Raw genomic sequence first — 24,858 nt, 5'->3', positions numbered from 1 at the left:
GGAGGATTTGGCAAACATACAGGCAAGGGACTATGCGAGGGAGAAAAGAGACCTGAGGGGTCGAACTAAACATTGTTTTGAACAACAACAACAAATTAGATTTGTGTAGCGCGTTTCGAGTTGGGAGGACATGAATTGGGTTGATTTGGAGAGTGCGGCTCTGTAGGTTGAGGAAGTCAGGATTCCTCAAGGCGGCATTCACAGAAGCCAAAGGGGAGTAAACTGAGTAAACTCCAGTCTATTCTACTCCATTAATAGTCATTTATTCGGTCCTGTATATGTTTTTGAAAATAATATTTATTTGTAAAACATATTTGGCACAACAGAAATCCAAAACAAACACAACTTACAACATCAGCTGTTACAATGCGTTTCATTTCTTCCGATACGAAAACTATTCCGTTGTTTACGGTACATGTCTTCCCCGCGTACAGGTTGTGCACGTGTTTTTTGGGACGCTCCCCCCAAAACAGTCGGGAGTCGCCCCTCTGTGCAGCACATCCCGATAAGGCGCCCCTCTGTGCACGTGTTTACCGCACACACATCTTCAGGCGCTCTCTCGGCTCCGGGACTCCGGGCCTTCATCCACAGCGGAACATCTCGGGGCGGAGCCACAACTCAGTTAAAAAGCCCAGAAGGGCGGGACCATAATAAAATACGTCATGTGAATAGCAGTCCGGGGGACCCAATCACGTCCAGAGGATACGTGACTGACAGCTACAATAGGCAATCAGAGCCGAGAAGCCGTGTGATTGACAGGGAAAGTGACCAATCAGAAGGGCGGGTTTCAGTAATAAGCAAAATTGGCCCCAAATCGCTTGGATCAAGACTAAGACGCGCTGGTGATCCCGGTCACTCCCCCCGCGCCGGTCACTCCCCCCGCGCCGCTCCCCCCGCGCCGGTCCCCCCGCTGCCGCCCTGTCACCGCTCAGAGAAAGTCTCTGTGAACACAAACTTTTTGTTGTCAGTGGAATCTGGCCTTGGACCAATCGTCTGGGTGAGCAGGCGGGGTTTCTATTGATTGACGGTGCTGCTTACCAATAGGAGGTGGCGCGACGGGAGCCTGGACCAATGATATGTGAGATGCAGTTAGAGGCGGGCTCCGGGCGGAGCGAACCCAGTGGCGGTTGTCGGGAGCAATGGCGGCGGCAGCAGCAGTGTTCCCAACGGCTTCGAGCCCCAAGCTCCGTTGTACCCGACCCCAGAACATCGTCCCCAGGCTCCAGTACAGTCACTACACCGGGCAGGGCCCAACGAGAGTTTCGCAGGTAACTTGCGGCGGACGCTGGGTTGGGGAAACACGAGAAGCCAAGGCCTAGTCAAGCCTGAGCCTCGATTTATACAGAGGCCGACATGATGCTTCTGGATTGCGGTAGGGGGGAAAGTAAGAGGCAGCTGGTGAGGCCTGATCCACCCTGCGTTATAGTGGCGAGGGATTGTCAGTGGATGCCTCTGATCTTGTCCGGTCTTTATTTAATCTTCCATTTTTTTGTGAATACTGCAATACAAATCCTGTTTTTTTCCCCCAAAATCCCATATTTGTGCCCAAATCTTTAAGATCCACCATCTTTATTTGTGTGAAGAAATTGTAGTGAGCACCTGGTTTTCATTGTAAGATCAGTGCTCTGGTGTGAAGGGTGTCACTGCATCATAAAGTGTCTGTGATGAAGAGAATGATACCTCATACCATGACTCATCCAGAACCCTGTGTATGCGAGAGCCAAGAGTAGTCTTCCAGGTACCGTCAGGTGCCCAGAAGCGTAACCTTTATACAAGACAAGCCCTGCTTTATTTTATTCCCCTTTCCTCCCCTGAAGGTGCTGACTATTTAAACAATAAATAATCTTTCCATGTGCGCAATTGGCTGCCGAGTTTTGGCCACAAAAATGCAGTCAATTTACTTTACAGTATATTCTGTGAAGCGTTTTGAGACGTCCAGAAGACGTGAAAAGTGCTATATCAATTTCAAGGATTATTATTATTATTAAACATCTCTACTTGCTTCACAGGGAATTGTTATCAAGTGCAGTGACTGTTTTTGTAGGCAGCCATTTTGCCAACAGCAAGGTCCCACAAACTCATGAAGTGAATGACTCATTCCTTTGTACAGTTGTTTGCTATGGTCTGGTTCTGGTGTGTCCAGTGTCTAGATGGAGGTTGTTCACAGATTATTTGCTGGACATCACACAGCTAAGCCAAACCCTGCTTTTGCCCAGTGCCCACGGTTGATTTCTCCAATAGTGGTCACTTGGTGGTAACGATGTGTGGGGAAACTGATAGGTTTCCAAATCCCCTTCCCCCAATGTTGAAGCCAATTGTAATCCAAAAAGGATTTTGGACTGCCTCAGTCTGCCTTATCCATTTCACTCGTTTTTTTATCACTGAAGGAATTATTACCCCCAGAAAAGTGATCTGCCAATCGACTAACAACTGGGTTCCTACTTACTGCTAGGTAAACAGAGGCGTGTGGAGTAAGGAAACTTGCCCAACGTTTCGCCCTGCCGTAATCAAACTCAGTTTCTTACTTGCGAGGTGAGTGCTCTAACCACTGAGCTACAGGACTCTACGATCACTCATATGTCCTGTAATTTTGATCAGTTTTACAAGGCAGTTACAGAGGAAGAAGTCCTTCAAACCCATTTATTGTGATCTTTTCAGAAGACAAACCCAACCATCATCTCCCCACTACAACATAAAACTGTGTCTTAAATGCACCCTGGCTTCAGCCACCTTTTGATATATTTGGGTAATGGCTGATGGTTGGGAGGGAAACTTCACAATTCTCAGTAATTTCTTATAATAACTATTACTGGCAGGTGATTTAACAGATTCTTTCATACGGACTCCAACTGATGCTTAAGTATTGAACATTTCTTTTAACAGACTGGTTATCTCCAGGAAATCGTTTTGCATTCATTGTAATGCATAGCGACCATTTTAACTCATGGCCATTGTTTGCATTTGTGGTTTACATTTGAATTGTATCTTGCTTAATAATCTTTATGCTCCAGTATATAAACTGGTGAGGAGATACTGTCAGATTTCAATTTCATCAGAATTAGGATCCCATCCTGTGAAACTGATGTGTATACGGATCAAGAAAGGAACAAAATGTTTAAGAAGATATCTGAATATTGCTTTTTAGCAAAACACAGTGCAACCTTGATTATGCAATAAAAAAATTACATTTATTTAGCGCAAATGTATACAGCCTGTTGGGCGGAGGGAGCGGACAGGATGATATGGGGTTAGCAAGTCACAGATGTAGGAAGGAGCAAGGCCTTGAAGGCAAGAACGAGGACCTTGAACTGTATCCTCTGGGGGATGGGGAGCCAGTGGTCCACAGAGGCTTACTCAAATGTTTGAACCGAGAGCAATCGACAGCTATTTGCTGCTGTTCCCAGAACACCATTAATCTGTTGGCTGCTCACTTCTTGCTGGCTGTTTCCACATCTTTGGGCTGCCTCCATTATCACATCAGTGATCTGTATACACATCAGTTTTACAGGGTGGGATTCTATATCTGATCATTTCAACCTAACTATTGGAATTGTCCCATCGGCCACCAGCCTCTTTGTACATCAGCAAATGAAAAAGAGGAGGAAGGGAAGGCTACAGGGAACGCGCAGGTAATTGGATTTTGGATACCATAATTGGAGGAGCAAACACCAACATTTGTGCCTTGGGTCAAATGACCTCAGTTCAGCAACTGTTTGTTAAATGGTTAATGCGGTATTGTTCCCACTGACCATTGATGTATAATTTTAGTTTTTTTTAATATATAAAAGCAATCCTTTTGACAAGATGTGTTTTATGGTTCTCTTCCTGCTCAAAAAAAGAGCACGCTTCTTTTGGGGGTGGGTGAATCGTTGATTCACTAATTAATGAATCTCTTGCAAGATGATAAATCTCCCCATTGCACAGCAATGTCAGGAGATCAAAAACACAAGATATCAGGCATTTGCCTGAAACGTGTTATACCTGTGGAAAAAAATAGGGTTTACGTCCAGAGGAATAGAGTGTAAAGTAGGAAAGTATTGTTATATTGATTACTACATACCAGTACGGACTAGTTGGGACGATTGGCCTGTTTCTGTGCAGTATCACTCGAATAAGTAAAATATTGAATACTGGGTGAGTGTTACAATAATAGTAATCCTTGCATTTGATATAGCACCTTATATCTTCGAGACATCTCAAAGCGCTTCACAGAATATAGTGTAAAGTGAATTGATTATATATTTTGTGGGCGAGCGTTGTGTTGAGGGGAAGAACTGAACACCTGGAATGTGACGGGCAACATGCTCAGTGAGCGAGTCATCCTTCAGCTTTGTGTTGTGACGTGGCCAGCTGTGTCAAGTGGATAACTGCAGCACAGTCGCAGAACCTAGAACAAAAAGTTGTTGGGGCCCATTTTCACACTTCAAGAATGCTTACTAATTCAGTCATGTGAAAGGATTGAGTGAGTGTCTCTTGAAACCAGTTGACTTTTAGAAACTGAAATTTCAGAACAATAGGCAGCCATTCAATTCACTTTGCTGTACATTCTGTGTAGAGCTGTACAGCGCCTTGGGACGTCCTCCCGACGTGAAAGGCGCTCTATAAATGGAATCTTGTTGTTGTTGTTGTAGAGCTTTAAGACGTCCCAAAGACATGATAAGGCACTAGATCAAATGCAAGGACTTATTATTATTATTATGGTAGCGGTACCTCTACTTCCTGTTTTACTAAGTCACCATTTTGTATTAATAGCACTTTCCAGGTTTTCGCTTATCCCTTCCTTTTTTTTATTTCTCATCCAACTTCCTTTTGAGTGTTTTTCTACTAGGCAGAGAATAAACTAGCTGTCACACTGATAACAGTAGTATCTGGTCTCAGTGTTGTATAATGATCAGGAGCACTGATGCCAAATGTAGCCCCTCTGCTGCTGTCCTGGCTGAGATCAGTTTGCCCACTGATGGTTTCCATATTGTGTGTGGCCCTTTCCCAGTCATTGGCAAAGAGCTGGAAGATAGAAAAACATTTTGCGGCTTGACCTGCTAACCTCTTTGCTTGCCAAACAGGTACTGTAGTCATCGCAATACTGAACAGTCCTGTATATGCCCAGGTGCTGTCTTGTCACCCTCACTGCAGCTAGGATGAATTCCATAAACCAATATTGCAGTGACTAATATAAACGCAGCAAAAAAATATTGAAGTTGTGAGCACCAATTAAATGGAGACTTAAACATGTTAACCAAAGGCATTGCTGATGATTTTCAGGTGGGTGGATAGTAGGACTAAGTGGTGATGGTTTCAGTGGTTTTACTGGTTAGTGTAGATTGTTTTTACTGGTTATTGTATTTGCTGGCTTCAGTGTGGTCTGATGAGGGAATGTTTATTCAGTGTGGAATCTTTCAGAATCACAGGGATGAAAGGGAACATCTGCTTTCAGTTGTTGAAAAAACCTTTCCCAATGTTTTGGATGCCTCTACAAGGAATGAAAGTAGTTCTGTGAAACCTGTCAATGTAAAGGGTATCCAGTGCATTGGCTGCCAGCAACGTGCCACAAAATGCGTATCAGGTAGTTGGGCAATTGTGGCTGATGGTGGAATTCAGCACTTGGTATCTGTCTGTGCCATTGTCAGCAAGAAGCTTGGTTACAGGCCTGTCTTACCTGTAGCAATCACTTTGTGAGACCTGTGGGAGGTGTCAGTTTTAAAACCTACAGATTCTTTTTGAAATTTGCTTCTCTGAAATGTTTTACAATGTTACTTGCTGGGCTCTGCTATAAACACAAGCTCTTAATTTGTCATTGTTTATGTGAAACCCTTCCTGCTCCGCACCCAGTGAAAGGACATTATTCAGACTTGAGATGACCAGTCCTTGTTGAGTTCATTTTTTTTCTGGATTATGGTAGTGATTTCTCATCAATAATACCAGTCATCCAATTTGCCAATATTTTATTTAGTTTGAAGACCGTAATATCGCAAGCATTTTTTGAAAAATTAAAGCACATGCACAGGGACTTTTGAGAGAGTGAACGGTTTGATTCACAATGAATGTTGCGTAACATTTTAAAGGGCTTTAGCATTCCTCTTAAGTGCTTTCAGCTTTATCCCGAGCCACTGGGGCTCCAGAACTGGTGTCTGCATTGGCTCTTCTGGCTGATGGGTCAGATGAGACCAAATCAATAGGACTAACTGACTTCAAGAAGCAAAGGGGAAGATGATGACTGTGAGCTGAACTACTTTTGAAGCTAGAAGATTTCAGGCAGCTTCTTCCAGCAATCGCTTCCTGCTGTTACACAACTCAACTTTATTCAGTGAGTCCTTCCAGTGGCGGCTAGTTTAATCTTTGAAAAGCTTTTCAGAGATCCCAATCTAGGAAGATGGACCCCAAGTTCAGAGTCCAGACATCTTCTAGTCTCTATGGTTTTAGCTGCTCAATTTGCAAATCTCATTATAATCCATATTGATCAGATAATCTGATAGATATTCTCATAATAATACTAAGTCCTGCATTTGATATAGTGCTTTATCACGTTGATGAGACATCGCAAAGCCTAGAAACATCCCTGCAATTTCCTACTTAGTTCTTGTCTGCTCCATGGTTCATTTTATCCTGTGCAAGGGTTTAGTGATGGGCCTGTGCGCTGTAGATTGTAAAAGAAATGGGGAGTATTTTGTTTTATTTAAGAAGTTAATACAGCTTGATCGTGTTCGAAGGGAGTTTTTAATGTTTTTTTTAAAAAAAATTAGTTCCTCAAGTGAACCTGTAAAGTACTCACTCTTTCAGGTCAAAACTTTTAAGATCACAAAAACAATTAAAGGGGAGATTAGCAAAACAATTCTTTATTTGGAAGGTAATGACTGTCGAATTCACAAACAAAATTTAAAACAGACACTGTAAATTCATTTAAAAGGGAATTAGATAGTGCTGTACAAGCAAGGGTGGAGAGTGGGATCAAACTTTAGAAGCTCACATGGAGAAAACACCCAGCATAGACTTGGGGAACTGGACTGAATGGCTTGTTTCTGTGCTGTAATGTGTTATGTGAATCTGTATTTTACCCGGTGGCACATAAGGTGTGATGTAGTGCAGCTGTTTTTTTAAGAGCTCCGGGAAGCTACCCCGGGTGAAGGACGCTACGTAAATGCAACTTGTTGTCATTCCGTCTTGTGCTTTGCTGCCAGGGAAGAGGAGGCAGAGCGGGGGCTCTGTGTCCAGGTTGGCTAAAGTTCCAAAAACCTTTTGCACAAGGCCGCTTCTGGGCTTGCTTCACCACCAAATCATTTATACAATGCAAAGAAGGTTTGCTCCTCAAAACACTGGGTTTGATGACTCACTTACACGTCAGACTGTAAGGTCCAGCAAAACGTTCAGTGCTGAATGCCAGACCCATTTTTTAAAAAAATATTTAGACAGAAATGAAACAATGGCAATTACTTCAGACAGCAGACAGTAAACCAGAAGCCTACCCGCTGTGTGACTATGTAGATGATGGATAGAAATTATTACTGCCTGCCATCTCCTGCCTCCTCATTTTGTTGTTTCCAAGGGTTTCTAATGACAAATCCTTAAGCTATTTATTATATTTGTGTGCTGTTAATATGTTTTTTCTCTACTGTTTTGCTTTATACAAAAAAAACCATTGTCTTCCTTCAAGTGAATTTGGATCTATGTTGTCTTCATTTGTTTCAGATTCCAGATTCTTTGCTCAGAGAGCGAGACAAGACGGCTAAATGGAATGGGATTCCACGCCTGGTGCAGAAGCTATATGACACCAGCCAACCTAACAACGACAGCCTCTCGCAGTGCCAAAGTATCCTGAAAGTAAGGCAGTAATTCAGCTTGTGCTGTGTGTGTGCGCGCCACAGCGTGTGGTCATACGGAAGCGTGCAAAAGGTCAGAAGCCTGGGGAGGGGAGAGGAGTCTTGTCATGTGTTTTCTTGGTCAGCTGCAAGGAGCCTTGATGTAGCTTGGAATAAGATCAGTGGGTGTGAGTGAGTGGCTGTGGTGGTGGGCGGGAGGCGAACTTGGCAGATATCTGTGTTACTAGTTTCACAATGGTCTGTATAGTCTTTTCAGCACTCCATTATAAGTAGTTCTTTCTGCGTTGCCCTAATTGGGAACCAAGTGATTTATACGCTGGATGTTAGTGTGTTGTTTTGAAGGCTAACCCGCTAGATATTAAAATCTCCTGTGTTCTTTGAAGGTGTTGCTAAGATAGATGAGTTGATTTTCAAATTGTGGTTAAGTGGATAATTTTGTTCCCTCTGAGAGGAGCTGGCCAAATGACTGTTGGAAGTCATGCCCCAGTGTCTCGGAGCTCAAAATAGCACCAAAATTGTTCCTAATTGGAAACCGATGGCGTTTTGAATGTATGCAGAGGTCCTGTTCAAACGTTATGGTTGTTGATTTCTGGTAACGGTTTCTTTCTCATTTCACCATTAATTAGAAGTTGTAGAAGCAACTGAATATTTAGCAGTTGTAGAGAAAGTAGGCAATGGTCCTTGAAAGACGCTGACTTCACCAGACAGCAATGACTGTCTTCCCTGAAGGGGGGCGATTGGGGGGTGTGGATGGCTAAGCTGGGATTCCTTGGAGCTGAACTGGCTTTAACAAGATGAGGTTGCCAGCAGAAGTTCAACAGCAACAACAAATGACATTTACACAGCGCCTGGGGGTCAAAAGCACGGTCGAAGAGGAAGGTCATAAGGTGGGTCTTGAAGATGGCGAGGCGGAGAGACTGCGGAATGGAGTTCCAGAAGTGGGTGCAGAGTGGCGGAAGGGCCACCCGCTGATAGTGGAGTGAGCAAGGCGGGGGAGCGAATAGGATGGTAGGGGGTTAGGAAGTTGGAGAGGTAGGGGGGAGCAAGACCATAGAGGGCTTTGAAGGTGAGGACCAGGATCTTGAACTGCATCCTCTTTGTGATGGGAAGCCAGTGGAGTTGGACAAGGATGGAGTGATAGGGTCAAGGAGCCTGGTGCGGGAGAGGACACGGGCTGCAGAGTTCTGGATGATCTGCAGCCTGTGGAGGGAGGAGTTGGAGAGGCCGACATGCAATGAGTCTGCATAGTCGAGCCTCGATGTAATGAGGGCGTTTATGAGGGTTGCCTGTGGTGTGAGACAGTGTCAGAGCTCGGTGATGTTGCGGAGGTGGGGAAGGCAGAGTGGGTCATGGCGCAAATGTGGGGTAGAAAGGATAGTTGAGGATCGAACAAGACGCCAAGGTTCCAGACTAGCTTAGTTGAGTGTGCAACCATGGATGGTGATGCTGTCAAGCGCCTGAGGTGAGGAGGCGCTGAGGGGAGCCAATCAGGAAAGCCTCGGTCTTGTTGACGTTCAACTGAAGAAAGTTAACTCTCATCCAGGACTTGGATGAGGCGTCCCAAGGCGGTGGACAATCGGGGATTTTGACCCAAACTGAGGGTTGGGATCAGGAGGGTGGAGGGCAGGAAGGTTGGAGGGTGACCAAAGGCGCGTCGAAGAGGAGGGTCTTGAGAGTACTTGAAGGAGACCAGAGAGGGAGCAAGGCGAAGGGACTGTGACATACGAGTTTCAGAGGGTGGGGCAGAGAGGCTGATGGCCCAACCACCGATGGTTGGGTGGGGGATGTGGAGTAGGCGGAGTATAGCCTGCTGAGCGGAGGCAGCGGACGGGTCAATCTGGTATTCAGAATCAAGTCAATCTCCAGCTTTTGCCAGAAGCCTCCCGAGCTCTGATTGCCTCTCTTCCCCTGCAGGAGATTGCACCGCTGCTCTCTATGGAAGCCATGGCATTTGTGACTGAAGATGGAAAAGGTGCACAGGAATCCAAGTTTCCCAACACTCACATCTTTGACCTGTTTGGTGGAGTGGATGTAAGTAACATATCTTATTTATGTAAGTTGACTGTACGCTGTACAAGGTTAGAAAGTGTACTGATATAAGGTCCTGGTTGCTTTGTTTTTTGAGTAGGGGTAGAGAAGAGACCACAGTAAATGAGCTTGACTATTAGAAGCCTGTCTGGGAGTGAGTGAAACTTAGATTTGCAGTATATCGTGAGGAGGTTACCAGAGGGCAAAATAGTCCCCCAAAATACAAGGGAAAGGTTACAGAAAAAATTGGCACAGAAGATTATTAGGACATTAAATGCTCCACCACAAGCATTGGCTGAAGCAGAATCGTAATACCTTTTAAAATAGGATTACACAAATCTTTATAAAAGGTTGTGGAAAAGGACAGAGCAGCGAGTGGATGGAGTGCTCTTTCAGAGCGCTGGCACAGCCTTCCGAGCTGTCGATTATATGGTTCTGTCTTGCTTCACTACACAGCACCACCCAGAGTCTCCCTTAGGATGTTACAGCAATAAACCGAGATAACAGTAAGGCAGGAAATGCAACAGCAGAAGTGGGTAGGATGGGGGCAAGTCAGGAAGGGTTTTCCATCAGTAGTAGAAACAGATTAACCCTATAATAGTGATAAGTTTAATAGCCCCCATTTTGACCTGTCCATTTTTTTCCTTCTCCAGCTTTTAGTTGAGATCCTTATGAGGCCAACGCTTGCACCACACAAAAAGAAGCAGAAAAGTAAGTCAACCCTTCAGACTCTACTCTTCATTGTGGCTTTTGAATACATGCAAGCCTTGGCCGTTGTGCATTGTCGGTTCAGCATACATGGTCTATTTTATTGCAGCGCTATAATAATTTGTAATAATAATAATCTTTGCATTTGATATAGTGCCTTTTCATGACGTTGAAACGTCTCAAAGCGCTTCATAGTTTATACTGTAAAATGTAGTGTCTGTGTATTTTGTGGGAGAAATGCGGCAGCTAATTGTGCTCAGCAATGTCCCACAAACAGTTGTGGATTAAGTGACCATCGTGCTCCGCCATTGTCAAGCGCTCCAGGACGCTACAAGTGTGAGGGGCACTGTGTAAATGCAAGTTGTTGATCAAATTATTATAATAATAATCCTTGCATTTGATATAGCAGCTTATCACGTTGTTAAGACGTCTCAAAGCGCTTCACAGAATATTCGGTAAAGTGGATTAACTGTGTATTTCTCAAAGCTATTACATTGTAGTTGTTGTATTGAATTTAAATCCTTATCTTTAAATCCCATTATTTTTGCCTCCTGCAGTGAGTGAAGACTTGATAAAGGATTGCTTGGGAATACTGTATAACACCTGTATTTGTGTAAGTATGTGCACTGGTCCACCAGCAATGCCATTCTGGATCAGGAAGTTTCTTTTGTTGCATTGCACAAAATAATTGGAATAATTCCGCATTTCTTATTTAGAAATATCACAAATTAGATCTCATTATAAAGCAGGATTGGATTATAAACTGGGATTGGGGAGTTTAGCATGATCACTGGTAACTGTTTTGAATCGTCTTAATAATGAGTTTCTCTGAACTAGAATATTTGACGTGAGAGAGGCAGACTTTTAAATGTGATCATAAGGACTGCTTACACCAGGCCTGACTCACTGCTTTGTCCTTTTCAACATGCAGACCGACGGAGTGACAAAGCGCCTTTCAGAACAGAACGACTTTGTGCTGTTTCTCTTCACGCTCATGACCAATAAAAAAACCTTTCTGCAAACCGCCACGCTCATAGAAGATATCCTGGGAGTCAAAAAGGTCAGTCCATCTCCAGTATCGTGCTTCAACCTTTCCAGTGGCTTTCCTAATGAGTCTTCCATGGGAGTAAGGGCATTGTCCTGCTATGGGAGTGCTTTCCGGGAAGAGAAAAACCTGATACCTTGACTGACAGGAATGCTCAGCACAGCAGATGTCTAATGTTGTGGTACACATGAGGACTTCATGCTGATCTTCTTGTCATAGTTTGATCGCACTTAGCATTTCATGTTTCTGTTTTAAAAGCTGGTAGAATAACACACAAGATACGGTACCCGCATAACCATCTCTTTGTATTTTAAGGAGATGATCCAGTTGGAGGATATCCCGAACCTGGCTAACCTCGTGGCCAGCTTTGACCAGCAGCAGCTCGCCAATTTCTGCCGCATTCTCTCGGTGACCATCTCCGAGCAGGACACTGGCAATGATGACAAACACACCCTGCTCGCCAAGAACGCTCAGCAGAAAAAAATCGCAGGCCCCTCCTGTGCTGAGGTCAATCGAGGTGAGATGAAAATGTCGTAGCCAGGGCCGGGGAGTAGCGCGAAGCACTTTCTTATCGCTAGAATTTATATTTATTCAAACTTCAATTTAGAATTTCGGCAAACCAGTTTTTACTCGATTGGCAGATCGCTTTTCCAGGGGTAATAATCCCTTCAAAAATAGATAAATAATAAAAATTTGGACACTCAATCCACGACTGTTTGCGGGGCATTGCTGTCCGCAATTGGCTGCTGTGTTTCGCTCACTATACAGTCAATTCACTTTACATTATATCCTGTAAAGCGCTTTGAGACTTTTCAAAGACGTGATAAGGCACTATATCAAATGCAGGGATTATTATTATTAGGGTCTCATAGAGAGAACTCAACTACTCAGAGTTCCTGTGTAGTTGAGTTCTCTCTATGCATATCATCAAAGTAGATCCAGCACCTTGGGACGTGCTACCGATGTGAAAGGCGCGATACAAATGTAATTTTATATTGTATTGTAACTTAACTATAGAAAACAAATATCTCCGGTGCTAATGCACATACCGTACACTCTTATGCAGTATATTTGGAAAACAATGTATTGTATCATCTCTATTGCAGTGTATTTGTAAGGGCAGTAGGTTGCCTATTTGCACTATAGGCTCACCTGTCCCATTCCGCCTCAAGTGCTTGAGTAGTTCCTGTTGCATACTGTTGCATTAAAATGTTCTCAGCACCTAATAATGCTGTGTGTGGATGGATATTGAAACGTAATGTCTTTATCCCCATCCAGTCACACTGCAGAATATTCCCGGATTCATCGAGCGACTGTGTAAGCTGGCCACCAGGAAGGTGTCCGAGACGACGGGAACCTCCAACTTCCTGCAGGAGCTGGAGGAGTGGTACGCATGGCTGGACAACGCCCTCGTCCTTGACACCCTGATGCACATGGCCACCGAGGAGGCCAGTCAAAGCAGCAGCACAGGTAGCCGTCAGCAATGCTGCTCCCCACATTCAGCCTCTCACTAACTTTACACAAGCTTCAGTTTTAAGAGTTGGCATAAGCGCACACCAAAGGTCGGAGATTTGGATCAATAACCTTTCAAGTTCATGAGTTTTGTTCATGAGGTCAATTTTCTTCCTTCTCTAATGATCTGATAGAAAACGGAACGGGCTCGAGGGGCTTAATTCACGCCTACTCTTGATCCTAAGTTGCCCTGCCCCGCCCGCGAGTCAGAGCTGATTGGCTCTTAACAGCTCTGCCGATGCTACACCCTTAATGTATTGGTTCACCTCTATTAAAGCACTCTGGGACGCTTCCCTGCCTTAGGGGGCGCCAATAAATGCAAGTTGTTGTTGAGGTTAGTGGCTTTGGTTTGGCCGATTGCTCTTGTGTCCTCCATAAAATGTGTATGTCAACAGGAATGGGAAAGGAAGCTATGAAGGGATTGGGGCAGCTTTACGCTGTCCCAACCACCAGCTCGGGTGCAGATCCCTGACTGTCCAGCACCTTGGGGCATAATCCTGATGTGAAAAGCGCTATACAAATGTAATTTGTTGTATACTGTGAAGCTCAGTTTCTCGGTTGGGTGCTTTCCTTTCTGCCCCCAGAGTCTGCAGACGAGAATGTCCTGGCAGCCAGCCAGCTGAGGAGCCGGCTCCCACAGTCCATGAAAATCATGCATGAGATCATGTATAAAGTGGAGGTGCTGTACGTGCTGTGTGTGCTGCTGATGGGGCGACAGCGGAACCAGGTGGGTGCTGGGGTGGAGTGTGGCTAATGCTAAAGGGTTGAAAAAAACCTCCGTCCAGTGAGACTTGTCACCACACTAAAAGCAGTTATTATCTACGTGGTACATAACAATAATCCTTGCATTTTGATACAATACCTTATCATGTCGTTGAGACATCTCAACTCGCTTCACAGAACATATTGTAACGTGGAGTAACTGTATTTTGTAGGTGACACACAGCAGCCAATTGCGCACTGTAGTGTCCCACAAACAGTCTTGGATTGAGTGACCAAATTTATTTTTTTATCTATTTGCTCCTGTTCTCCATCCCACAGTCCTTTTGCCTCACTCTCTCTTTTGCCTCCTTCAAGGCATGTCTCGAGACCCTCCTCTTCAACCACCCCTTCAGATCCCAACTCCAGGCTCAGATCCAAATTCTTGACTGTCCAGCGCCTTGGGACGTCCTCCCGACGTGAATAGCGCCGCGTAAATGTAATTTTTTGTTGTTCTGTAAAATTGTATTTAACTCAAAGAGGAATAAAGTCACAATTGGCATACCAGCTGGACATTACCTTCTGTTCAAATGAACCAAAGTTTGCCAAGTACCTTCATAGATGTTTGTTTCCCTCCTCCGCTGTCAACCTGGCTCATCTCAGTTATGCAGTTGGTTGCTGTGTTTCGCCCACAAAACATACAGTCACTACACTTTACTGTGTATCCTGTGAAGCACTTTGAGGCACCTTGAAGACGTGATCAGGCGCTATATCAAATGCAAGGGTCATTATTATTCATATGGGAACCCAGACTTTGGCTTTACAAATGACTCTCTCACCCTTTGATTTTTTTTTCAAAACAGGTCCACAAGATGCTGGCTGAGTATCGCCTGATCCCTGGACTCAACAACCTGTTTGATAAATTGATATGGAGGAAGCATTCCACCAACCACGTGCTACATGGACAAAACCAGATCTGTGACTGCAGTCCCGTGAGTATAGAGCCCAGGGCTGGGCTGAACAGCGCATATGTACACCACACCCACACGCTGGGTCTAGCTGTGCTGTGAGAAAGCTGGGCACCTGTTCTCAGTGCCAGCTGTGGATGGGGAGGTTTGCTGTAACACTAATACACACCAGCTGAAAATGTTCAGGTTGGGGAGAATAGCACCTGCGTTTGATTCCAGCTAGCGTTTGACTGAATTTATCACTATTTAAGCACAAGCTGCGGTTGTCGAGTCACGGCCACCCACTCGATTTGGTGATCACCCGGGGCCTCAGTGTCTCGGATGTCACCATTACCGACAAGGCCGTCTCCGGTCACCACTTCACCTCCTTCACCACCTCCACCCCCCTCCCCACCTCCACCAGACCCACCACCATCTTCTACCGCCCCTGGAAGAAGTTACCCCTACAATCCCTAACTGCTACAATCCCTACAATCCTCTGAACTCCTCTCCCTCTGGCCTTCAACCCTCACTGACCCCTCTTCTGCTCTCACCCTCCTCCTCAACACCCCCTCCTCCACACTCGACACTCTTGCCCCCATCAACTCCCGTACTGTCTCCTACTTTCGCTCCTCCCCCTGGTTCACCACCCATCTCCGCTCACTGAAGAGCCAGGTGCAGGCCGCTGAACGCACCTGCCTCAAATCTGGCCTAACGGTCCACCGACAAATCTGGCTGGACCTCCTCAAAACCTACCGCTCCACTCTAGCCTCGGCCAAGTCGTCCTTCTGCTCCAGGATAATCCTGGAGGCGAAGAACAACCCCAGGCTTTTGTTTTCTACCACATCCCGACTCCTCCGTCCACCCCGCGCAGGTCATCTCCTCCAACCTTCACTGTGAGGAGATGCTGGGTTTCCTTGAATCCAAAATCAAGGGAATCCGCTCTGCGGTCACTCCCTCTCCAATTTCCACCCCCCCACCGCTTCCCTCCCACACTCCGACTCCTACCCATCCTCCCCTACACACCTTCGAACCCGTTTCCCCACCCTCTGTCACCAAACTCATCCTGTCCCTGAAACCCACCACCTGCTCCCTTGACCCCATCCCCACTCCACTCCTTATCTCTCAGCTCTACCTCCTTGCCCCACTTATCACAAACATCATTAACCTGTCCCTCTCCTCTGGCTCTGTTCCCATTCCCCTAAAAACTGCCACCATCACTCCCACTTTGAAAAAAAACCTCCGTCGCAGCTCTCAAGCTACCGGCCCACCTCCAACCTCCCCTTCCTGTCCAAGGTCCTTGAAAGAGTTGTCGCCTCCCAGCTGCGCGCTTTCCTCTCCACCCATTCATTATTCGAACCCCTTCAGTGGGGTTTCCGTGATGCCCATAGCACAGAAACCGCCCTGGTCAAGGTCACCCATGACATCTTGACCATCTGCGACCAGGGCTCCCTCTGCCTCCTCGTCCTCCTCAACCTATCGGCAGCATTCGATACGGTCGACCACACTATCCTCCTCCACCGCTTGTCCTCCCACCTCAACCTTCAAGGCCCTGTCCTTGAGTGGTTTAGGTTGTACCTCTCCCACCGTCTTCACTTTGTTTCCACGAACGGCTTTTCCTCCACCCCCCGCACTGTCTCGTGTGATGTCCCTCAGGGCTCTGTCCTCGGTCCCCTCCTCTTCACCCTCTATATGCTCCCCCTGTGGTGACATCATCCGCAAACGTAGGGTTAACTTCGACATATATGCGGATGACACCCAACTCTACCTTTCCTCCTCTACCCTCAACTCCACGACCCCCGATGTCCTGACAGCTGCCTGTCCGACATCGAGTCCTGGACGAGAGACAACTTTCTCCAGCTCAACGTGCGCAAAACTGAGGCCCTCCTGATTGGCTCACGTCAGCGCCTCCGCACCTCAGGCGCTGACAGCATCAGCATCCAAGGCCGCACTCTCCACCTCTCAAAGCCATCAGGAACCTCGGTGTTCTGTTCGACCCTGAGCTGTCCTTTCTTCCTCATATCCGCGCCACAACTGGCACCGCCTTCCATCACCTCCGGAACATCGCCAGACTACGGCACTACCTCACCCCTCACGCTGCTGAAACTCTGGTCCACGTCTTTATTACCTCAAGGCTGGACTATGGGAACTCTCTCCTCGCCGGCCTTCCCGCCACCTCCCTCCACACTGCAGGTCATTCAGAACTCTGCAGCTCGTGTACTGTCCCGCACCAGGCTTCGGGACCACATCACTCCCACCCTCGCCCTCCCCCTCGCCCTCGCTCGCCTCCACTGGCTCCCCATCCCCCAGAGGATCGAATTCAAGATCCTCATCCTCACCTACAAAGCCATTCACGGCCTTGCTCCCTCCTACCTCTCCGACCTACTATCCCCCTACTTACCTGCCCGTACCCTTCGTTCCTCTGCTCCACATCCCCCACCCCAACCGCCCTACAATCGGTGGCCGGGCCTTCAGCCCCCAGGCTCTGGAACTCCATCCCTCCAGTGCCTTCGCCGCTTCCTCCCTTTCCTCCTTCAAGGCCGGTCTCAAGACCTTTCTCTTTGACCGTGCCTTCAGCTCCCCTCTCGACTCTCTACCCCCTCCTCGCTCCCTCCCTTCCCTCCCCTCACCCTGACCATTTCCCCCCTGCTCGGGTCCTGACCCAACTGTCCAGCGCCTTGGGACGTCCTCCCGACGTGAAAGGCGCTCTATAAATGGAATCTTGTTGTTGTTGTTTTGACTGTAACCTTTGCTCTTTCCGTGGCAGGAGATTTCCCTGAAGATCCAGTTTCTGAGGTTACTGCAGGGCTTCAGCGACCACCATGAGTGAGTATTCCCAGATTCCCAGGGTTCTGTCAGCGTTCTAAAACCCAAACAATCATTCTGCACCTTATTCTAATTATATTAAAATATCAAAGCAGCTGCAGGTCAGACCTGATCCTTGAATTGCAGAGGCCATTGCAACCCAGCATAATGATCAGCAACGCTTACCTTTTACCTCAATCTGGATAGAATTGGATTATCCCCAGCGATGAAGCTAACTAGACAGTCGGGTGGAGTTAATCGACAGTAACTTTCAGAAGGGAATTAGATAGGTACTTAAAAAGGAAACATTTGCAGGGCTATGGGGTAAGAGCGGGGGAGTGGGACTAGTTGGATAGCTCTTTCAAAGAGCCAGCACAGGCACAATGGTCTGAATGGCCTCCTTCTATGCTGAAAGATTCTATGACTCTATTCTATGGACTACAATTAGTGCCTCTTGTATAAAAGGAATGCACAACTGTTTGGGTCAACAGTTACTTCACAGGCTAATGATGTTTGCTTGGGTCTGAGCTTGTATTTCCCTGGTGCCCAGTGAACATCTAGCAATAGATGACTCTTCAGAATGGTCGAGGTGCTTGAGCTGGTCATCACTATCTGCTCGCTCCACTGTTGTGATTTTGGGTTTCAGGAACAAATACCTGCTATTGAACAGCCAGGAGCTGAATGAACTCAGTGCAATATCCCTCAAAGCCAACATCCCTGAGGTGGAAGCAGTGGTCAACATTGACAGGTAACTGGGGGATTGTGTTCCTGAACTTGCAGAGTATTTAACTCTTCAGCACTGAACCTTTTGTGCAGCTTCCTTTCGGGTTCAACCCCCACCAAATTGCTCCCTGCATCCTTAAGTGTGTTCGTATCAAGAAGGAACTTCATTCAGCCTCAAACCCTGACCTGACATAACACTAGCACGAAAAGAACAAAACTGAAAGTTTCATTTAGCAATAATCGTGCCTCATGGAAGGGTAAAAAACTTGCACGAGAAACATGTGATCAGAGCACGGGTGGTGTGGAGGGATTCCTGTTAACATGGCCTGCGTTTGTTTCACTTGTTTCAGGACTCTGATCTGTGACGGGAAAAAAGGACTTCTGACACGATTACTGCAGGTCATGAAGAAAGAGCCGGCGGAGTCGTCCTTCAGGTAGGGAATGTGCTGTTGCCAGAGGGGACAGGTGGACAGAGCTGGGCTGCCTGGAGTAACCTTTGTTAGAAGCCGCATTTTATGCTGCCAAAGAGAAGTTTTGATGACTTGCAGACAACAATACTTCACTTTTTTCCCCCTTTCACTGTGTCAGGTTCTGGCAAGCAAGGGCAGTGGAAAGCTTTCTGAGAGGAGTGACTTCTTATGCTGACCAGATGTTCCTTTTGAAGCGAGGCCTCTTGGAGGTAAAGGGTTGTCTTGTCAGATGACAACGTATTGAACAAATAGTCTGTGATACATGAGTATAATTTGCAAAGCAGTGGGCTGCCAGGGTGAATGGGCTGTGGTTTGAGGCTGACCTGGGCTGGCCTCACTGGCGAGGGTTATCTAGTTGGGTAACAACCCATTCTGATGGATTCTGTCAGTGACATATTTTGAGGCAGGAAGTGCAGAGGGGCAGAATGAGAGCAGCCCCTCCCCAATCAATCAGACCAGTAACTTTTCAGAACATCAAACGGTCCGGGACCCTACCCCGCGTGAGGGGCACTATATTAATGCAAGTTGTTGTACATTAGAAGTCTGGAAATTACAGGCCAATCAGCCTAACTTCGGTAATAGGAAAGCTACTGGAGACCGTAATCCGGGACAAAATAAATCTCTACTTAGAGGAACATGAGGTAATCAGAGACAGCCAACATGGATTGTTAAAGGCAAATCTTACCTAACAAATCTAATAGAATTTTTTGAAGAGGTGACTGTGAGGGTTGATGAGGGAAATGCGGTGGACATTATTTACATGGATTTTAAAAAGGCTTTTGACACAATACCGCATAAGGCGTTAATAAAAAAACTGGAGGCCCACAGTATTAAGGGGACAGTAGCCGTTTGGATTAGGGAGTGACAGAATGCAGAGGGTGGTTAATGGGTGTTCCTCGCAATGGAAGGAGGTGTGTAGCGGTGTCCCCCAGGGATCAGTATTGGGACCACTGCTCTTTCTAATATCTATTAATGATCTGGACTTGGGCATAGAGAGCACTATTTCCAAGTTTGCAGATGATACCAAGTTAGGTCGGGTAGTAAATAGTGAAGAAGATTGTGACGGACTGCAGGCAGACATACACAGAATGGGGGAATGGGCTGACATGTGGGAGATTGGATTTCAATGTAGATAAGTGTGAGGTGATACACTTAGGTAGGAAAAATGATAGGAGGCAATATAGACTTGGGAGCTCAATCTTAAGGGAGGTGAACGTACAGAGAGATCTGGGCGTTCAAGTAAGCGAGTCATTGAAGGTGGCAGAGCAGGTAGATAGGGCAGTAAAAAGGGCATTTGGTGTACTGAGCTTCATTAGTAGGGCATAGAGTATAAGAGTAGGGAAGTTATGCTTAATCTGTACAAAACACTGGTTAGGCCTCAGCTGGAGTACTGCGTCCAGTTCTGGGCACCTTACCTCAGGAAGGATATTAAGGCACTGGAAAGGGTGCAGAGGAGATTCACGAGAATGATACCAGGAATGGGGAACCTTAGCTATGAGGACAGGCTGGAGAAGGTAGGACTTTTCCCATTAGAGCAGAGAAGGTTACGCGGGGACCTGATAGAGGTCTTCAAGATCATGAAAGGTTTCGACAGGCGAGATAAGGAAAAGCTGTTTCCGCTGGTAGGTGTGTCTGTGACTCGTGGTCACAGTCTTAAGATATCTACCAAAAGAAGCAGACGGGAGGTTAGAAGAAATGTTTTCACTCAGCGAGTTGTTAGAATTTGGAATGATCTGCCCGAAAGGGCAGTGAAGTCCGATTCGATAACAGCTTTTAAGAGAGAACTGGATAGGTATCTGGAGAAGACAGGTTTGCAGGGTTATGAGAAGAAAGCTGGTGATTGGGTTAATAAAAGTCAGTTGCTCTGTCAAAGAGCCGCACAGACTCGATGGGCCGAATGGCCTCCTTCTGTGCCGTAACATTCTATGATTCTATGAAAAGCGATTCTGCGATGGTTTTGGAAGCAGAACCCCTCTGAATGGTCAGAATAAAGAACAATAACAAAGCTCCTCTTACAGAAAGGAAAGTCCCGTGGTTTTGACAAATGTAGTTGAGCCTGAGCCGGGAAAAGAGAGGTTTAAAAGCTGTTGCCAAAGACCAGGCCGAGAGAGAGGTTTTCTCGGAGTTTAGAGGGTAGAAGCGTGGTGGCTGACCAGTTGGCCTTTGGTGGGGTAAAGGAGCAACAAGAGGAACAACTTGTATTTATATAGCGCCCGTCACGCAGGGTAGTGTCCTAGAGCGATTGAATAGGGAATGAGCAATAAAGCATAGAGTTGCGAGAGGGGCCGTTGTGGGCTAGAATGCATGTCTAATATGGAGGTGCCGTATTCTGAGCATTTCTGCACTGGTCGCCCTCACCCATGTCTGTTTCACACCAATCCCACATGTATTTCCCTCGGGCCTGGAGTGCATTAATGATGGTAAAAGATTTAAAACGTCTGTCTCAGGACAAAGTGAGAGTGAAATGTTCCTGCAAACCTTCAAACCCAGTAACCTGTTCTTTGTAACTGATGCTTCCAGCACATTCTGTTCTGCATTATTGACAGCGAGTGCAAGTCCCGAGACGTGCTGCAGAGTTACTTCGACCTTTTGGGTGAGCTGATGAAGTTCAATATCGATGCCTTCAAGAGGTTCAATAAATATGTGAACACAGAGGAGAAGGTGAGTGAGTGCACGTGATCAGGCAGCATCTTGAACTGGTTTCTAATTCCCAGGCACCAGAGCAATCATCATCATAACAATAATACTGATCCTAGTATTTGATATAGCGCCTTATCAGATCTTTGAGACGTCTAAAAACACTTCCCAGAATGTACTGTAAAGTGTAATGACTGTGTTTCACAATTTTAACAAATGAATGGTAAAACCTGTCTAAGAGGGAGGGGCCCCTTTAGTTTAACGAATTTAAAGCTGATATTAAAATACATATTATGACATTAAAATGTGAGCAATTGGCTGCCGCATTTCGCCGCCAAAATATACAGTCAATCCACTTTACAGTATATCCTGTGAAACGCTTTGAGACGTCACAACAATATGGTAAGGCACTATATAAAAGGCAAAGCTTATTATTGTTAAAAAGCTCCAGAAATTGAGCCCATGTGCAGTGATGGACACTCCTTTCGTATTCAGTTTCAGATTTTCTTGAATCAGATCAACAGCTCTTTAGTGGATTCCAACATGCTGGTGCGCTGCATGGTGCTGTCTTTGGACCGGTTTGAGAGCCAAACGGATGACGTTAAAGGTACGAATGACTGTGACTGTGAAATAGAATCGTGTATAAATGTACTCCGCTTTAGCAGGGGAGAGGGTGAAGCTTCTGACAGGCTGGACGAACACCTTTATTTCCGTGAGCCAGTCGGTCTATGGCAGCCAGGGGGAGTGGGGTTGGGTGTGATTAATCATCCTGTGTCTTTGCTAATGGCTGTGCCATGTGCTCAGTTGCAGAAGTAATCTCACAGTGCTGTCTGCTGTCCTACATGTCACGGGTTGAAAACCGCCTCTCCTTCCTCTTCCGGCTAATCAGCATCATCCAGGTGCAGACGTTGACCCAGGTAAGCCCTGCATTAAACTGAACCAAGTTCTCCACACACCATCAGGTTACCCAGAGATTGGGTGAATTTTTAAAAGATGGATTAACAGTCTGAGTTACTAGTTATTATCAATAATAATAATAATCCTTGTGTTTGCTGTAGCGTCTTCACATCAGGAGAACGTCCCAAAGTGCTTCACAGGATATATTGTAAAGTGCACGACTGTGCATTAAGCGTGGCATTTATAAAGTGCATTTCAATTTAAAACAGCTAGTTTTCCTGCTGTGGATTTCCCAGCAGGATTGCTGTCACCAGGAGGAATTAGGAGTTTTAAGATGGTCTGACGTCTCACTTGGTTAAACCTCATCCCCTTTTGCTGTAGGAAAATGTGAGCTGCCTGAACACCAGCTTGGTGATCCTGATGCTGGCCCGTCGTAAGGGCAAGCTGCCGTTCTACCTGAACGCCCTGAGAGAGAAGGAGTTTGCCGAGAAGTACCCAGGCTTCCTCCTCAACAATTTCCACAGCTTGCTGCGCTTCTGGCAGGAACATTACCTCAACAAAGATAAGGACAGTACATGCCTGGAGAATGTGAGTGCAGACTTAACAGGCGATGCAGGGGTGGGGAGACCTCAAACTAGAGACTCGAAAAGAACAGTTCCCTTCTCAGACACCACCACAATCCGGTTTCACGCAATTGGGCTTGTTTTCTGAGCGAGCGGCACTCCACTGGGTCAGACTCTGACACAGTCACTGACCAGCCGGATTTGTTGGTTATTTAAAATAAAATAATTTTGTAAGGCGTGTTTTATGGTGTTAGTGCTGAAGATATCTGCCGCTGGATCCTCGCTTTTAATTTGGAAGTCAGTTTTCCAATATAAATAACCCTCTAAAATCACGACTGAAGAACTTCTAGTTCGACGGTGCTTACAGTGACCTCCCTCCCCCGGCTTGGCATCGAGCTCCGCTCCTGTTAAGCACTCCAAGGCACTACCCTGCGTGAGTGTGCCTTCGTGTCTGTGCCAGGCGCTATATGCATGCAAGTTGTTGTTAGGGTTGTAAATCCCTTATAGGAAGGCAATGCTATATGCCAAGTCATAGAACTGAGCTGACATCATTCGGCCCATCATTCCCTCTGATATAAAAGTGTCCCTTTGCGTTCTTGGTAATGTTAAATTCATGGCTTCTAGATTCTCATTCCCTACTCACCTCAATCAAAACCTCATCATTTTGCAAGGGTTATTGTTTATCCTTCTGAACACAATATACTAACCGACCCCTGTACTTCCAGTAAATTTCTTCAGTGTTGATGTTGAATGGTGCTCTCTGCTCTCTCCCACACAGAGCTCCTGCATTAGTTTCAGTTACTGGAAAGAGACTGTCTCGCTGCTACTATGTCCTGACCGGACGTCCCCTTGTGCAATCATCGGCTACATCGACGAAGCGTATATGAACATTGATAGAGACTTCAGTGAGGACTGATGTGGAGCTTGCAGTAGGACTGGACAATGCTTTGTACAGCTGCGGACTGCAATCCAGGGCAACAGATTTTCAGGCCCTATTGTCCGATGTGGAATCCGAGCTGGGAATCGGGGAGGAGAGAGAGAGGAACAGCCAGCAAGAGAGCGATCGTCACAGAAGCTTTTATTTTAACCGTGAAAAATCCTGATGCCTTTTGGTCCTTGATCGACACCCACTGGAGGGGGAGGGGGGGGGTTTGTAAACCTGCACAGCGCTGCCTGGATGGGTGGGAGACGAGCCATCGTTTGTCACCAAGCAGAAGGCATGGGCCTGAGACAACCTGCACTGTCTGGCAATGACGTGGGCTAAGCATACAGTGGAGCACTTTTAAGATCTCTGATAATCTTGTTGTGGTTCGGGGGGGTGGGTGGGGGGGTAATTTTTTTTTAAAAACGTCCCATTCTTTTTGGCATCTTTCCCTCCACACTTCTCAGTCTCGGTTGGGAGGGAGGGCGGCAGGGGAGGGGAGCAGAGCAGGAGGGAGTAACAGTGTAATCACACAGGCAATGTATATTAAAAGAGATTAAAGGTTATTTCATTTGCAGTCGCTTTTATTCAGTAAGTAACCACATTCAGTAAAAACAGGCACGAGTTGATGGCTGTAGGTGTCAGGAGGATTGAAGGCTTTTTTTGAAGGCTGCTTTCAAGCGTTGAGCTTCCATTCAAAACAAAAGGCATGTATAGAATAATAATAATCCTTGCATTTGATACAGCGCCTTATCACGTCTTGGAGACATCTCAAAGCGCTTCACAGGATATACTGTCAAATGAATTGACTGTATATTTTGTAGGCAAAATTCCCGAGCCAATTGCGCACCAGCAATGCCCCACAAACAGTCGTGGATTGAGTGATATGTACAGTGATATATGATATGTACAGCTTATCAAATACTCCTATAATTTAATATTACTGTAGTGTGAGAAAATACTGCCAGAGTTTTGTTTTTTGCTGAATGCTGCTATAGTTTCTGAGAAACGTGTGCGTTGAGGGTTTCAGTTTGTGAAGGGGACCCCCTGAGCACATTGTTTGTTTGTTTCTTTCTCCTTCTTTCAGT

General features: G+C 46.1%; 1 protein-coding gene across 2 annotated transcripts; it reads left to right on the top strand.

Moving 5' to 3' along the window:
• The first annotated feature begins 1,126 nt into the window (after positions 1 to 1,126).
• On the top strand, positions 1,127 to 24,336 carry LOC103189048 (short transient receptor potential channel 4-associated protein). Of its 2 annotated transcripts, none has more exons than XM_007909295.2 (19): positions 1,127 to 1,268; positions 7,684 to 7,815; positions 9,729 to 9,845; positions 10,496 to 10,553; positions 11,108 to 11,163; positions 11,482 to 11,610; positions 11,911 to 12,112; positions 12,874 to 13,065; positions 13,692 to 13,834; positions 14,670 to 14,798; positions 17,521 to 17,579; positions 18,205 to 18,306; positions 18,632 to 18,715; positions 18,870 to 18,960; positions 21,272 to 21,412; positions 21,884 to 21,995; positions 22,199 to 22,305; positions 22,667 to 22,873; positions 23,627 to 24,336. In XM_007909295.2, exons 1-19 carry the CDS (start codon positions 1,140 to 1,142, stop codon positions 23,762 to 23,764), a joined length of 2,328 nt encoding a protein of 775 aa, XP_007907486.1. In that variant the 5' UTR covers positions 1,127 to 1,139; the 3' UTR covers positions 23,765 to 24,336. The 2 variants fall into 2 exon arrangements, with proteins under 2 accessions (XP_007907486.1, XP_007907485.1); XM_007909294.2 differs by having other exon boundaries at positions 22,193 to 22,305.
• Positions 24,337 to 24,858: the final 522 nt, after the last annotated feature.

The sequence above is a fragment of the Callorhinchus milii genome, unplaced genomic scaffold (assembly GCF_018977255.1).
Source record: "Callorhinchus milii isolate IMCB2004 unplaced genomic scaffold, IMCB_Cmil_1.0 Scaffold18, whole genome shotgun sequence".
Taxonomy (NCBI): Eukaryota; Metazoa; Chordata; class Chondrichthyes; order Chimaeriformes; family Callorhinchidae; genus Callorhinchus; species Callorhinchus milii.
The sequence above is the reverse complement of the archived record's forward strand: the minus strand, read 5'-3'. Positions and strand labels throughout refer to the sequence as shown.